This window comes from Puma concolor, chromosome A1, assembly GCF_028749965.1.
Source record: "Puma concolor isolate L17-30 chromosome A1, mPumCon1.1.hap2, whole genome shotgun sequence".
Lineage (NCBI taxonomy): Eukaryota > Metazoa > Chordata > Mammalia > Carnivora > Felidae > Puma > Puma concolor.
In genome coordinates, this window is record NC_141667.1 from 217,069,471 (window position 1) to 217,086,799 (window position 17,329).

General features: G+C 49.6%; 1 protein-coding gene across 2 annotated transcripts in view; it reads right to left on the reverse strand.

Annotated features, from left to right (window-relative positions):
- Window positions 1-569: 569 nt before the first annotated feature.
- SIAH3 (siah E3 ubiquitin protein ligase family member 3) overlaps window positions 570-17,329 on the reverse strand; it is a 69,742-nt gene continuing 52,982 nt past the window's right edge. For both annotated transcript variants that reach the window (XM_086711820.1, XM_086711819.1), the window contains exon 2: window positions 570-1,450. In XM_086711820.1, the coding sequence (XP_086567946.1) occupies window positions 782-1,450 (669 nt within the window). In that variant the 3' untranslated portion in view covers window positions 570-781. The remainder of the gene's footprint in view (window positions 1,451-17,329) is intronic.

Genomic DNA, 17,329 nt, shown 5'->3' on the forward strand with positions numbered 1-17,329 from the left:
AAAGAGGTTTTCACGAAATCACAAAAAACGAGGACTTTGATTCCAGAGCAAGAAACCATGGCCCAGGCCGACAGGAAGCCCACAGCAGCCCGCCCAACAGAGGGTTCAGCATCTGTGCACCCCCTCGAGCCCCAGGATCAAACCAGAGGGCTCATGGCGTCGTGGTACCTCCAGCCCGGGTTCCCTGGCCTTCAGAGGTGATGCCACGTCCTCGTGTCCAGGCAGCTTAGCCCTGACCCTAAGGTTCCTGGGAAGCTGTCAGAGTTGCGTCTGGTTGGTCTGGAATACACCTCAGAGCTGGCCAGGTCCCCTTCCCCAACCTGCTGTCCTCACACAGTTCAGGGTTGGCTTGGTCCGAAATAGACTGAAAAGAGAAGGAAGAAATGATTGGGACACCAAATCTCCTTTCAACCCCAACGGTCCGCTTTGCAGTCTCGGTGACTTTTGCTCATTGGGGAAGCAGCGGAGGAGGGACCTGGGGGTGGCAGGAAATAACCCTCCTGATCAAAGTGGATTAGAAATGCTCTAGAAAACTCTACCGACAAATCAGGACAAACATCACACCAAGGTCTTGAATCACAGGATGTTTACCTACTAAAATGCCCATGGCAGACAAAGACTAAGTACCACAAAGTACCTGAGACAAAAAAAAAAAGAAGGGAGGGAAGGAGGGAGAAGAATAAAAAGGAGCCTGGAGTCCCGGCAACCGGGGATCCCAGGGCCACAGGCAGAGTGTCTTGGCGGAGGGGGGCCGTGCGGGAACGTCCGTTGGCCTCTGGCTTCACACCTCGGCTTCTGCGGAGCAGACCTCGGTGGCGGTGATGGCGATGCCGATGGCGAGGCTGCCGTTGTCGGAGAAGAGCTGGGCCAGGGAGGTGTTGAGGACGAGGCAGTCCCCATCGGTGATCACCGAGTCCACGCACTCGAGAACGGACCGTGGGGTGGCCTCCCACTTGAGACGCCGGTGGTTTCTGTTGAGCTCCAGGCGGTAGGTGAAGCAGTCGGCCTGGGTGGGGGTCCCGATCAGCATCATGGTGGCAAAGAACTGGGGGTGCCCTTCGTGCCTCTCCTGTTTCCTGAGCACCAGCAGGAAGTGGTGGCCGAGGCAGGAGTGCATGATGATCCAGTCGGCTGGGGCGGGGAGGTGCATGTCCGTGGCCAGGAAGACTATCTCCGCTCCCTGGAGGATGTCGACCCTGTGCATCTGCCGCAGGTGGGGCACCACCACCTCCAGGTGGCCTTCCCACTGGCAGGAGAACAAGGGGCACATGCAGGGTGTCCCCTGGGCGGCGTGCAGCCCCGCCTCCTGGTGGCGGAGGTGGTGGGGGCGGGCGTGGTGGCGGAGGTGGTGGTGGGGGCGGTGGGGGCGGTGGTGGTGGGTGAGGTGGTGAGGGGGGAAGCCGCCTTGCTCTGGTGCGCTCTGAGTGACGGCGCGTCGGCTGGACACATACTGCGGGAGAGAGGAGAGCGTTAGTGGCTGAGGCCAGTCCCTCAGCCTGGCTGAGGCTCCCCAGGTGTGCCAAGAGTGGAAAGCAGGCGGCGAAAGCTTTGTTTCTTAAAAAAAAAAAAAACAAAACAAAACAGGGGCGCCTGGGTGGCGCAGTCGGTTAAGCGTCCGACTTCAGCTCAGGTCACGATCTCGCGGTCCGTGAGTTCGAGCCCTGCGTCGGGCTCTGGGCTGATGGCTCAGAGCCTGGAGCCTGTTTCCGATTCTGTGTCTCCCTCTCTCTCTCTGCCCCTCCCCTGTTCATGCTCTGTCTCTCTCTGTCCCAAAAATAAATAAAGGTTGAAAACAAAACAAAACAAAACAAAACCAAGGGGCCGGGGCTACCCGGGTGGCTCGGTCGGTTGAACATCTGACTCTTGATTTCGGCTCCGGTCACCATCTCACGGTTCGTAAGTTCAAGCCCCATGTTGGGCTGACCGTGCAGCGCCTGCTGGGGATTCCCTGTCTCCCTCTCTGCATGCCTTCGCTGCTCCCCTGAGCACACCATGCGTTCTCTCTCTTTCTCAAAATAAATAAATATTAAAACCACCACCCCACCAGAACGAGGGGAAACTGCCAGACTGTTCTCCAAAGTGGCAGCACCATTTTATATTCCCATCGGCCGGGTAAGAGGATTCCAGTGTCTCCCCGTCCTTGCCAACACTTGTGATTATCCGATTTGACAGATGCTTTCATGAGACACAATTAAATTGTTCTGAAGGTCTTGCCAGATCTAGGTGCTGAGACATTGTTAAATCTTCTCCACGTCGTGTCATTTTGGTATAGGATCTAAATTGTGCCATTTAAAAACGGAAGCTCCCGCAAAAAATTCCTTTCGCAAAGAAGATATTTTCCAAAGCTAACAGCATGTTAAAAAAAAAAAAAAGACAAAAAACAAACCCCTAAAAAAAATTGAGGTAGATACCTTGGGTGGTTGAGATTCTGAAACTTGAGTCCAAGAAAAGACAATATTTATGTCTTTCTGATTCCTTAACAAAATACTGAAACAAATAGGCAATTTCCCCCTTCAACGTGCATTATGATGGTCATTAGTCATAAAGACAAAAAGCAATTTTTTTTTTTGCTTTTTTAATACCGCTAATATTTTTGTGCAGGCATTAGAAGCCAATGGAATTCCTCCCCTCCCTTTCTTATCATTGATATTATTATATTTTTTTACGTTTAATTATTTATTTTGAGAGAGAGAGAGAGGGAGAGAGACAATCCCAAGCGGCTCCGCACTGTCAGCACAGAGCCTGACGTGGGGCTCGAACTCACAAACTGTGAGATCATGACCAGAGCTGAAATCAAGAGCCGGCCGCCTAACCGACTGAGCCATCCAGGCGCCCCCATTGCTATTCTTATTAGAACAACGCTGTGATAAGTCCCTGTTTGTCCTTCCAGTGCTGCCAGGTGTTGTGCCGTCTTGGGTGCCCTCCCCTGGGTCCTCAGGAGGGATGCAGAGCTGATGATGTGCAACTTGGGCCACAGTTCCCAGGCAGGGAGCCTCATCTGTGACTCCCGGGACTTCGCCCTTACCCCCGACCGCCCCCCCCCCCCCCCAGTGGGCACATTTCTGCCCTGTTCCAGGCTCACTGCTCCAGAGCAGCTTCCCAGGGGCTCAATGCGAGGAAACCTCCACCCTGAGACTCTCCCGATCCTTTGTGCCTCGTGGCAGTGTGTCCACAAACCACCCACCCCCCCCCCCCACCCCACCCCAGGAGCTGTGATGGCTCTTGCTGATCAGGTATCAGTAAACACTGATTGAATACCTTCTCTGGCTGGACTGTGAGGGTGCTTAGGGGGATCAGCTGTGAGCAGGATGAACCGTGTTTCTGGCTGTGGGTGGCACAGACATCAGTGTGCGCCTCATTAATTGTGATTTTCGCAAGGGTCCTCCCTGTGACCCCAGGACTACGGTTCCTATTTTTTCAGTTGAAGAAACAGGCTTCCGTGGTTGCGTGCCCAAGGTTACAAAGCTTGGCTGTTTTGACACCCCCCTGACTCTGAACATGGCAGCCCTGCTCCCCCCCTTCTCCCTCCCTGAAGCTCTCCCTGCCTCCAGCTCCTCCTCCATTCCTGGAGTTCCAGCTCGGGTTCCTTGAATTAGCCTGCGGGACCGGGGCCGTGCAGTGAGGTGGCACCTCGCGGGGTGCTCGGGGCACGAGGCCATCCCGGGGCAGCCGGTCTCTGGGCGGAACTCAGGCACCGTGTCCCTTGTGCCCCGGCTCTCCAAGCCCTATCAGGACTGCAGGTGCCTTTGGACCCTTGCCTCCTCCTCTCGGTTCCTTTCGTCCCCAACGTGGAGAGTTTGAGGGTGAAGGTCTGCCTTCTGACTCGTGCCACTGTGGCTGCCAGGGTGCCTGGCTCCCTGGGCTCGAGGCTGGCTAATGGTGGAGGCCTGGCTGGCTTCCCTTTCTTTAGGGTATCCTGGGCCCCACCCCCCCTCCACTGCGTACACACCCCCAAGTGATGTGCTCGTCACCCTGTGGCCCAGGTGACCTAGAGGCAGGTGAGCGTCGCACCGGGTTGTTCGCTCCAGCTGCCAGTTTCTGCGCCCTGCCCGGGGACGGCAGCCGACCTGGGGGGTGAGCCACAGGGGCCTTTCCGTGGTTCCTGCGCTGTTCCTGGGCGGAAGCGGAGGGGCAGCGTGCCGTCACCCATCCTGCACCCCTGCCAGGCCCATGAGGGAGGCTGTGTTCCAGAATCCTGCTAGTGATGGGTCTGACTTCCCCTTTCGTGTTAAATACAGGAAAGGGGACTGACTAGTAGGTAACCTCTGCTAAGAATTAGGCACTGTGGAAAGTTGGTATTTTTTTGCATAATTACTTCATTTAATTTTTCACAGGAAAGATCAATTCCTCTTTATTTTTTTAAAGTTTATTTATTTTTGAGACAGAGAGAGACAGAGCATGAACGGGGGAGGAGCAGAGAGAGAGGGAGACACAGAATCTGAAACAGGCTCCAGGCTCTGAGCTGTCAGCACAGAGCCCGACGCGGGGCTCGAACTCACGGACCGTGAGATCGTGACCTGAGCCGAAGTCGGACGCTTAACCGACCGAGCCACCCAGGCGCCCCGATCAATTCCTCTTTAAAAAACAAATGAAAAAATTAAATCTGGCTTAGCTCCTACCTGCCTGCTGGTGGCATGTACCATTCAGTCAGTGGGAGAGGGGGAGTTTCTCGTATCCCTTGGGAACGTACAAAAGCCCAGGGCTCGCACACTGTCGGCCACATGCCAGGGTCCCCCCAGGTCTTTCCAACAGACTCAGGCCTGGCAGTGGGGTTCATCTGCTGGGCTCAAGAGGACCGGTCTCGGCCTCTCACGGAAAGCCCCAAACGCGGTCCCCTCTCCCAGCCTCTGAGAAGCTCCTCTCTCTCACTTTGTCCTTACAACAATCCCTAGAGAAACATATTATATTTGTCTTGCAGATGAAGAAACCTAGAGATGTTGAGTCCCTTGCCCAAGGTGACGTGGCTCATAAGGGGTGCCGCTGGGAACAGAGCCCAGATCAGTCAAAGGTGACAGAGATCAGAGTCTGTGATGATCACAGGCTGGATGTCCTCAGACTCTATTCTGTTTCACTGTTTATTTGTCCCGTAGCCCTGATTAAGTCAGTTTCCCTATCAACAAAATATGTATCTCAAAGGGTTGTTTGGGGATCGAAGGAAATAATGCTTGTGAGACAGCTTTAATAACTACATCAAATTATTACAAGTATCGCAATACTTGTTATTAAGTATTACATCAAGATGGCATTTCCCTTTAGATGTGGATTTGGGTGATTACTTCCGGTGGCCTTCTGCCTCAGTCCATGCCTGCATGTGTCTGTCCTGGCCAGATGATCTTTGCACTTGGGCAGCACTCTGGACTGAACACAGGCCAACATAAGGTCCTGGAAACCCCAACATTGCACTTGGCCTGGGGCCTCCTGTCCCCACACAGACCCATGATGGCAGAACATCCTGAAATTCCCGTCGCAGAAATGGGTCTCTGGGGGTCCTGGTAGAGATGGAGAAGAGGTGGCCGTGGTGCCGGAGAGCAGCCAGAGGTGGCAAGATACACCGGTGCTCAGGGGAAGTCATTAAGGGGCCCAAGAGACACAGCTTCCTGCGGTAGAGCGCTCCTGCACGCTCAGGATGGGGCCGGTGGTAAGTTCCAACTCTTGTCCAACCAGAGGACCTTAGCAACGGCCCTTCCACCTTGCTTCCTTGCTTCCTTCGGCCTCATCTTCCACTAGCCTTTTCATTTTTTAATTGCTGCTGGGTGACAAAGCCCAGGGCACAATCTGAAGCCACTGTAGTGAATGACTATGCAAATAGAGCGGGACACTATCAATTCAGGGAGCCCCTGCAATTGCTGTGCCCCAAGAAGGCTCTAGGAATAAACCCAGCCTTAATTCTTCCCCTTCTTCCTGCTCCATTTTCTGATGCAAAATATGTTTCGTTTAAACGATCTTCGGGTGAGTGAGGTCACAGGGTTTCTGGCAGGGAGAAAGGATTCTTTTAATTGGCAAAATGCTAATCGTTTTGGAAAATGAATTCTAATCTTCCCATCTAATACAGTGGATGTGTGAGTAATTACTTTCCTTCACTAAACTGTTAATGCAACATTAGTGATTACGCTAATTAAAACTAATGAACTCTTACAGGCTGATAAACTCCTCAGTCAGTCAGCAGATGCCTTCCTCCCATTGGCTGCATTTAACTTCCCATTTGGAAGAGAGATCTTGAATTAACCTTTAGAATAATGTGCAAAATTGGGTTTAGAAGTGTTAGGCTTTATGGACTGGGTATAATTCTTTCCCCAAGCATTAGTGAGACCATTTCCACTGAGGGTGTAATTGAATTTAAAAAACGCCTTCCTTAATTTGATCAGCCACACTCCTATGGTTGGTAATGGCTCTCTCTCCAAATCCTGGCCTCCAAAGAGGACAACTGCCCCTGGAAAATCTCATGACCCTTTCTGCTCTCTGTGGCCAGCAAGCCCTGCTTGCTACTGTATTTCAGCTGGGGGAGGGTTTGCACCCAATTTCAGATGACAGGCATTTGCTTAGACTTTGCTCACGCAAAGTCTCTTTTATGCGAGTGACTTAAGGGGGGGGGGTGTGGGGGAGGGGAGAGCAACATGCTTATCAGTGCGTTTCACACCCAGAGCCGAAAAGCAGGTGGGGGAGGGGGTAAAATTTCAGGGTAGGTATCAGAGTTTGGGGATAACGTCAGGGCCTGCACCAAGTTTGTAATCAGGGCTGCCAAGAAGAGGGAGTAATTGTTAGCTACCCCTAGGTCCCACTCTGCAGTGCTAAAAATTCTCGCTCTTTCCAGGAGGGACAGTCAAGGCTGAAGGCTGAGCGTTGCCTGTTCTATTTTCCCGGGACACCTCGGCCCTTCCCCTCTTTTCGTCAAAACCTACCGTGACTGTAGACGTGCCCACAAAACCCAGGAGGACTCTGGAATGCCTTTCCAAGCAGTCAAAAAATACGCTGAGAGCAGAAAACAACAGTGGGACTCTTGTCACCTGGGATAGAACATCTTCATTAGAGAATGTGTCCCATGCTCCATTTCCCCCAGACTTAGTTATACTTGGGACACAGATGGATGAGATCCTCCTGTGGACAGCATGGTAATGTCCATGATTTTCTTTGAAATATTTTAGTGGGAGGGATGTGGTATAAACGTGAACCTTTTTATTTTTATTTATTTATTTTTTTTCAACGATTATTTATTTTTGGGACAGAGAGAGACAGAGCATGAACGGGGGAGGGGCAGAGAGAGAGGGAGACACAGAATCGGAAGCAGGCTCCAGGCTCTGAGCCATCAGCCCAGAGCCCGACGCGGGGCTCGAACTCATGGACCGCGAGATCGTGACCTGGCTGAAGTCGGACGCTTAACCGACTGCGCCACCCAGGCGCCCCAAACGTGAACCTTTTTAACCAGACTGTAGAGGCTATCAGTTCCCTAATCAGGAAGTCACTCTTTGAGGTGATCATCCGACACTTTAGCAGGAAGGCCACACTCCAGAGATGACAACTGCCATTGCCTCAGTATCCGTATTTCTGATCCACACCAGATGCTGCTAATTAACATTTCGCAGAGGCTTTCGTTGGTGAAACTGGTGGTTAGTTAGTCAGAATAACGAAGGCTAGAAATGGACTTGCCTGTATGAAATTTGTGGTTTTCAAGCCATGAAGATCGGTTTAAGTATTGCAGACAGATCCTTCACTGTAGGGGTGGGCCTGGAAGCTTATTCCCTAAACATTGCCGTATCTGGCCACCGAGTCAAGGACCATCTCTAAGAATACCTGATTCTTGCCTCCGTTACATCACTGCACACACAGTTTCTTTTACTGATGAGCAAAGTTATGTAAATTCAGCAGGGAAATATGGGTTAGCAGACACACAGAAGGCTTGGGCCTTGGGATATACGTATGCCGTTAACTAACTGGAAAAGAGGACAATGAAAACGAAAATTTTGGCGAACCAAACTTTTTTTTTTTTAATTTTTTTTTTTAACATTTATTTATTTTTGAGACAGAGAGAGAGCATGAACGGGGGAGGGTCAGAGAGAGAGGGAGACACAGAATCTGAAACAGGCTCCAGGCTCAGAGCCATCAGCACAGAGCCCGACGCGGGGCTGGAACCCACGGACCATGAGATCATGACCTGAGCCGAAGTCGGACGCTCAACCGACTGAGCCACCCAGGCGCCCCTGAACCAAACTTTTTAAGAACCAAGATCCATGGGCAAAGAGCAGTAAGAGGAGTCCATACACATGTCTGTACGCACACCAGTCCTATGATTTCGAAAGCCTCTTGACCTGCCTGGTCAGGTATACATCCAGGACAGTCTCACTCTGTGAGGAGCGGGGAAGGAATATGTGGGTGACATTTTGAGAACAAAACCTAGGACTCAGATCTTGAGCTCTCAGGGCCCTTCTTTAGTTCCTAGGCCCTGGCTCTTGGCTGCCCAGGGCTGGTTGATTTATACATAGTTTCCTGCCTTTTGAGAGCCTTCAGGATGGGGACTTGTTGCCCACACGTCCTCACTGCTCACATGGTGCCTGACACGCGATAGATGCTTGATATGTATTTGTGCCATCCATCGGGATATTAGTGTCACCTTCACGTACGGGGATCATGTTGGCTCTTGTCCTTTATAGCATTTAGGTGGCTCAGCCACAGTCCCGACTGGTGTTGTCTGAGACCAATAAGCCTCTGTAAGATGGATGCCGCCTCTCTCTCTCTGCCCTGTGGAGTCAAGCGGCAATTAAGACCTGTCCAGCTCACGCTGAAATTACTAACTCGCGGCCTTCTCTCCTCAGCTAGGGTGGACACCATTGAGGTCAGGGGCTGTATTTAGTTTGCCCAGCGCCTAGCCCAGTGATGGGCAAATCCAGCACTTGGAAGTATCTGGCATCGGGTAAACTCTCCATCAGTTTTTGTTGCTGGAGTAAACGAATGCGTGAATGATGTATAAATGGAACCCTGTTCTGGACCGTATCCTTGGAAAGGCTGTTTGTTTTCAGGTGGAGGCCCTGTCCTGCGCCTTTTATTTTCGGCTGCTACATTCTCAGGAGTGCATAGGGGTATGTGTGTGTCCTTGTGAGTCCACGGCTGTGGGCTTCTCAGGAAGGTCTCCTGGCAGCCCCTTACCCAGAACCCAGCGGTGATGGGACACAGAGTAGGCGCGGGGCTCTGGCCAGGAGGAGGACACTGAGGACAGTGCTCAGCTGCTGTCTTAGGCTATAAAATAAAAGCCTTGAGGAACAAACTTTTCATGTCAGAGGGGTACTTTATTTGCTTTTACTTTTTTTTACAGAGATTACTCTAAGCCTCAGACATTCCTTTTATTAATAGCAGATTGCTCTTTACAAGTTGTTTGAGAAGGACAGGCTGCTCGATCAACCCAGGAAATCTGTCCACTTGCTAGACTGATCTAGACCCACTTTCCCCTCCCATACCTCGGCAAGACCGCTGACGTAGCAAAAGGCTGAATGCACCCATATACTCTTCCGGCTATACCCCTCCTCTTGAGGTGAGGCACTAATGGGTTGTGCCTGCCCGGAGCCCTTGAACCGACCCGTGGAGACTACACTCCAGATAACGGAGATCCTGTATTCCCTACCCAATGGCTCTAAGTCAACGTCCTGTAGCTGTGCTATTTCTGGGACCCAACATCCAGAAGGTGGACCGTTAGACATGAGATATGGCCCATGGATGATTATTTTGGGGGGATATGCACAGAGTTGAGATGTGTGGCCTGTGGAGGTTCATTTGCCTTTGCCTGGGACCTGTCACAGTGCCAGACTAAGCCTCATGACGAAGAACGCAAGACAGGCCACTGGCTGGGGGTCGTGGCCATGCAGATCACTCCGAAGGGGGAATTCCTAAAGGGGGAGGATAGAACATATTTTAAGAGTCTCTTACCTTGATTTGTACTCATAAGTATCTGAACTTGGAAGCGTGTGGACCTCCATCTGCACTTTGGCCTTGAGCCCTGCAAACGTCAGGGGCGGGCCTGCAGTCCCACCACATAGTCAGAGGAGTGCCTGTCCGTCTTCATTTACTCTCTGGCTCTGCCTTTCATCTGCGAGATTTTGAGCCTGCTGATGAGTATTATGAATCTTGCAGATGAAAGGCCTTTTTCTTAAAAGCAACTTTTCGTGTACTGACATTTTTATATCTGCATTTGGCAAGCGAAACCTGGTGCCTGGGTGAGCCGTTTAAAGGTTAAAAATAGGGGCGCCTGGGTGGCTCAGTCAGTTGAGCGTCCGACTTCCGCTCAGGTCATGATCTCGCGGTTTGTGGGTTCGAGCCCCGCGTCGGGCTCTGTGCTGACAGCTCAGAGCCTGGAGCCTGCTTCTGATTCTGTGTCTCCCTCTCTCTCTGCCCCTCCCCTGTTCATGCTCTGTCTCTGTCTCAAAAATAAATAAACATTAAAATAATAATAAAAATAAAGGTTAAAAATAAATGAATCGAAGCCCCGTTAACGTGAGCATCTCCTTAGGAGGAAGGAGGGAGTGACGCAAGGGGGGTGTGCCCAGCCTGCCGCGAGAACCACTTCGCCCAGTCTGCACAAGCTCAGGCTGCGGGCATCGGTGCCGCTCAGGGTTATGGGTACGGTAGGAGCCGGTGCCGGAACCTGGGACGGGGGCCTCTTGCTGAAAATGGCTACGTGCCCACAGGCCGACGTCACAAGTTGTGAGGGGCAGAGGTGTGTCCTCGGTGTTCTGGGACCTTCTGGTGGCCAGGCTGCTCCCCTGGTCTCCAGGGACTCCACAGATTCAGCCTGCTCTGCCAGAGCTCTGTACCTTCCTCATCCATGCCTGGAGCACCCTTTGTCCTGGCTAAGTTGTATTCCTCCTTGGCACGTTCCAAACTCTCAATAGGTTGGTCTGTTGCTGGTATATTTCCTTTGTAACACACAACACGCTTATTCAAGGTCCAGGTTTCCTGTTAGACCATGAGGTAAGCTCCAGGTGGGCGAGCATTATATCTGTGTTAACCCCGCTGTATCCCCAGTGACAGTAGTGTAGGAACGTGGTAGGTTCCCCAGAAACATTTTTGGAGAAGACGAATGAACGACCCCTCCCCATTGACCTGTTATGCTAGCATAATCTGACCACTTTTCACCGTCTGGCTGCTACTCCCCTAGGGCAAATCTCCCTTATCACCTCTCTGGGCTTTACCAGAGCCTCCTGACTAGTTGTCGTGGGGCTGCAAGGTGGACCGCCAAAATAGATCAATGTCCTAACTTCTGGAACCTGTGAATGTGACTTTATCTGAGCAAAAGGGGGCTTTGCTGATGTAAATAAGTTCAAGATCTTGAGATGAAATCATCCTGGATTATCCAGATAGGCCCTCAGTCTAACGGCAAGCATTCTTAGAAGCGATGGAAGAGGAGACATAGGCGGAAGAGAAAGCCGCAGAGGGGAAGACCATGTAAAGATCAAGGAAGAAGTTGGAATGATGTGGCCGCAAGTCAAGGAATGCCTGGAGCCACCAGAACCAGAAGAAGCAGTGAAGGATTTTCTCTTAGAGCCTTCAGAGAGGATGTGGCCCTTCAGAGGGGAAGTGACCAGGTCATTTCACCCAAAAGACCAAAACACCTTCCTTCAGAATTTTGGCCTCCAGAACGGTGTGAGAAATTTTCTGTTATTTTGAGCCATCAAGCCGGTGATAATTGTATGGTAGCCCTGGGAAACTAATACATGAGTCTCCCTGTGTCCGTTCTTGCCTCATACGGACTGTAATTTGTCTCACCAAGTGTTTTAATGGGTTTCCATCCCATTCCGAATAAAGCCAAAGATCCCTATCATGGCCACCAAGAGCTGACACACTCTGGCTCCCAGCTAACTCCCTGGCCTCGCCTTTTTCCCACCCATATCCTCCTTGCTCCCTTTGCTCTAAACAATTTACCACTTTTTGTGCGTTAAACGTGCTGTCTACACCTGTCACAGGGCCTTTGCACGATCTCTTTGCTTAGGACACTATCAGATACCCATGCTGGCTCTCTCTCCCACTTCATTTGCAGTGCTGCTCCGCAAATACCTTCAATCTGAGGCTGCCTTCCCTCCCCTTCACTTACAAAAAACCTCTCTCCATCCTCTTACTCTAATTTATTTTACTCCATGGCATTTATCAACACTATGGAACTATAATGTACATATAGTATAGGTCATATATCTACGCGTGTGTACTGTACTGTCTTCTCTACTGTAATGTAAGTTTCTTGGGACTAGGAACTTGGCTATCTTGGTTAACTACTGTATCTCTAGAACATTATCTGGTACCTAAAAGAGAACAGCGATTTTTTTTTTTTCAAATGAATGAATAATTTCCTCTTGGTCTTAAGCTCTTCCATCTTAGAGGACCCGAGCAAAGCGTCCCTGTCACTGGAATGTCGATGTGACTGTCCTCATTCCTGACACCCTGCCCCAGTCTCCCCATCAGAGTTTTGGGCAGCTGTGACTTGCTGGGTTTCTCCCAACCTGTGACTGCTGAAACCATGGAACTTCTCGTGTCTGCAGGGAACTAGGAAGGCAATGGAGAGAGGCATTCGTTCGTGTGTGTCCTTGATCCCTGCATCAGTAGTATCTCTGAACTACTGATTTGCAGATTCAGAGTAAGATGTACCAGAAGCATTCCTGAGCTCACTCTGACTAACTTTCAAAGTGGGCTCATGCTTAGGGTCAGGCCTAGCTTACTGTGCATAATGTTAGGCCTGTCCTCCAGAACTTTCTGGCCCGTCCATCCTGGCTCCCAGCCTCCAGATTTCCCACCACTGATGAATTCACGCCTGCACACTGTCCTCCTCAAAGGCTTCTAGGCCCGTCATGTCCAGGCTGTGAGAGAAGCAGAGGTTCTCTGCGTGCCTAGGACCCCCAGAACTAGGAATTCTGGTTTCCTCCCTGAGAACTCGCCTCTTTCCTGGATGATTAAGACTGGGAACTGCTTCACTGTCAGGGAACACTGTCTACACACAGGCATGGATATGGCCTCTAGTCCTTCCGGGATGATCGTCAACTCACAATCCATACGCTAATACCAGAAATGCACAGATCTAGAGCAGAGGACCAGGTCGTTTCACACAAAAGACCATCTTTTGACAGCAGGCTAAAATCCCAAATAATGATCTTTAGCAGATTAGGCCTCCCTAGAAGCTTGTCCTTAAAATAGGAAGTGTGTCATTTGATCAAGAGTAGATGGCAAGTTGGTGCTACAGAGTAGAAAGAAAACATATTTGAAGTCTGACAAACTTGGAAATGAATCCTGGCTTTGCTACTAAAACCCGTGAGACTGTGGACTCGTTAATTAACCTCCCTGTCCTTCAGTTTCTTTATAAGGTGGGGATTATGATGCCATAGGGTTGAAGTGAGGACTGAATGAGATGCAAAGTACATTGTATAGGATCTGGCCCCAAGTAAGGAGATATTCTTACCGAAGTTATCATTGCGTTCACTACTATTATCTTTATCTGGCTAGTGGATGGAGATGTGAGCTAAGGAAATTCACCCTGCGTAATTTCTAGGCCCATAGCTGAGTTAGATGAAGTCGTAAAAACACCAAAGCCCTTCCAAATCTCCCGTAAAGCTCCCTGAAAATTCTCACCCGAGACCGGTGTTTTCACTAGCAAAAGCCTTTTACTATTTCCATCTCATCACTGGCCAACGGATGCTGGTTGCAACATAGAGAGAGGCTTAATGTATGTAAAGAGCCCAGCTTAGTGCTTGGAACATCGGTGGCCCTCGGTAAATGATTACTGTCACCTTCATCATCGTCGTCACCCGCTAGCATTTTGGTCAATGCAATGCTGCTACAAAGTTTAATCCTACGAGCAGGTCTGGCCCTTGGTCCTCCCACCTTTCCCACCTGCTCATCCCTCTTTGCTCCACTGAGGGTCTCTTTTTGAGGCCCGTCACCATGCTGGCACGGCCTGAATGGCACTGCGTAGGTAGTGCCTTCCCTTGAGACCAGCTCTCCCTGCCTAGGAGCGATCTCATACTTTCTATACCTTTAAAGCATGTTTCCTGAGGGAAGTTTGCCCTGTGTGTCTTTCTGTTTCCCCAGAGCCTCCGATCCACGCTGCCCATGGCAGTGATATTCCTGATGGTTTGTACCATCATTATAACACCTAAGCAGGCCTGATATGTGGAAGAGTCCCTGAAAGGGACAAAGGTATGGCCACACCACAATGGCTCAAATGAAACAGACCAACAGTACCAAGTGTTGGCAAGGGTGTGGAGCAATTGAAACTCTCATACACCTGCTCATGGGCGTGTAAAATGATACAATCACTTGGGGAATTTTTTTTTTTTTTCCAGTATCAGTTGAAGCTAAATCTGTGCCGGCTCCTTTGACTCAGCAATCCCACCCCTGGGCATATACGTGTGGGGAAACAATTCTTCATTGATCTCTTCCATTTTTTGCATATCTTGCAAGCATAGCACTGAACGTCCTTTATTCCAGACTAGGTTTTCAAGGATGTTTTATAGTGAACAGCCTTGAAATATAGAGTTAGTGATTCTTTGGAGCAAAGGGCCAGTTTGCTTATAGCCTTGGGACACAGATACCATATCTGCTTTCGGGATTGAGGGCAGGTGTGCTTGCTGTACATTTTAAGAGATTTGGGTTCCCTAAGCTTTTGTAATAATGCAACATACTGTGTGTGCAGACCTCATCTGGCCCTCTCTGCATAACCCTGTGGGAATTGAGTTTCAAGGCACTGGTACAAAAATGTGAATGCCTTAAGACAGTCTCTTCAGCAAGTGGTGCTGGGAAAACTGGACAGCGACATGCGGAAGAATGAACCTGAACCACTTTCTTACACCATACACAAAAGTAAACTCAAAACGGATGGAAGATCTCAACGTAAGACAGGAAGCCATCAAAATCCTCGAGAAGAAATCAGGCAAAAACCTCTTTGATCTTGCCCACAGCAACTTCCTGCTCAGCACGTCTCTGGAGGCAAGGGAAACAAAGGTAAAAATGAACTACTGGGACCTCATCAAAATAAAAAGCTTCTGCACAGCGAAGGAAACAATCAGCAAAACTAAAAGGCAACCGACAGAATGGGAGAAGATATTTGCAAACGACATGTCAGATAAAGGATTAGTATCCAAAATCTATAAAGAACTTCTCAAACTCAACACCCAAAAAACAAATAATCCAGTGAAGAAATGGGCAAAAGACATGAATAGACACTTCTCCAAAGTAGACATCCAGATGGCCAACCGACACATGAAAAAAATGCTCAACATCACTCATCATCAGGGAAATACAAGTCAAAACCACAATGAGGTACCACATTACACCTGTCAGAATGGCTAACATTAGCAACTCAGGCAACAACAGATGTTGGCAAGGATGCAGAGAAAGAGGATCTCTTTTGCACTGCTGGTGGGAATGCAAACTGGTGCAGCCACTCTGGAAAACAGTATGGAGGTTCCTCAAAAAACTAAAAATAGAACTACCCTATGACCCAGCAATTGCACTACTAGGCATTTATCCACGGGATACAGGTGTGCTGTTTCGAAGGGACACATGCACCCCCATGTTTATAGCAGCACTATCAACAACAGCCAAAGTATGGAAAGAGCCCAAATGTCCATCGATGGATGAATGGATAAAGAAGATGTGGTATATATATATATACACACACACACAATGGAGTATTACTTGGCAATCAAAAAGAGTGAGATCTTGCCATTTGCAACTATGTGGATGGAACTGGAGTGTATTATGCTAAGTGAAGTTAGTCAGAGAAAGACAAAAATCATATGACTTCACTCATATGAGGACTTTAAGAGACAAAACAGATGAACATAAGGGAAGGGAAGCAAAAATAATATAAGCACGGGGAGGGGGACAAAACAGAAGAGACTCATAAATCTGGAGAACAAACTGAGGGTTACTGGAGAGGAGGGGGGATGGGCTGAATGGGTGAGGGGCATTAAGGAATCTACTCCTGAAATCATTGTTGCGCTCTATGCTAACTAACTTGGATGTAAGTTTAAAAAACCAATTAAATGAAAATTAAAAATAAAATAAAAACCACCTAAATGCCCTTTAAATGGCTACATTATGGTACATTCACACAGTGGAATGCTACACAGCTATAGCAAGACAATGATTTCCGCAGCACACACGATAGGAATAAACTTCAAAAATAAGTTGGATAAAGAAAAACTAGACAGAAGAGGACACACGTAATAATTCTACTTGTATGAAGTTCAAAAGCGTTCCAAACTATGGTGACAGAGGCTTGAACAGCGGTTAGCTTTGTGTGCGGGCATATTGACTGGGAACAGACATGCGGGACACTTTCTTGGGCTGCGCACATTTTAGCTCTCGATCTAGGCGGTGGTTCTATGGATGCACACACACACACACACACGTACAAATCCACCGAGATATTGCTAAAGGTCTGTGCACTTCGCTGTATACTATACGTGGACAAACGAACAAAAGAAAGGAGTGGGGTATGTGGCCATTGTCTCTAGGTCACTGTTAAACGGGCACGTTGTACAAAGCTTAAGGAAGAATGCTAGAAACCTTTTCTTTCATTTCTCCAGGTGCCCACTGGACCCCTGGATTGATCTGGTTGCCCGTGACGCTAATAGCTAGGGGATTGGAAGCTGGGGATGGGAGTCACAGCAGAGACGGGCCCTGGACTCAGCAGGTGGGCTTGCGGCTGCCATTCCTAGGGCGACCCAGGGCCCCGAACCCGGAGGAAAAGCAGTTGAAGGTATTCACAGTCATGCCTGGAGTGGTGCAGGCCCAGCCCTTTGGTTCTAGGGGCAGAAGCCCCCTCTCTGAGCCTAGATTAAGGGGCTGAGGACTGAAACTTGTACCACAGCATGTCAGTGGGTTAGCGGAGGCTAACTGTGGGCTGAATACAGGCTCCCTCCCTCTCTGCAGTGTGGTTCTCCTCACCCCAGTTGAGGACCAGCACCACCGCCCCGTTGAGAAGCGGCTGACAGCTCTGAGTAAATCCCCGTAAGCGAGGGGGCAGGTGTTTTATTGACTCTAAAGCTTTCTCAGTAGCTGGGTACATATTTAATAAAAATCTTAGGCTTCAGGGGAAGACATGGGAAGGCAGAAGGGAGAACAGTTGCCCTCTGGGCTTGGGAGGTTAGCAGTCTGGCCAGTCCCTAATAACTCATTCATCCAATATTCATCTTTTAAGTTATTACAGTCACCATGCGTCTCTAAGGAACACGTTTATTAGTGTCCACTAAGATAATTAGCCCAATGTACTTCAAGGCAACTGACATTGTTCCCGTAAGTGCATTTCTTTCCAGATTTCTCCATGGCTGCCTTTCAACATTGGGCCTGTTGTGTT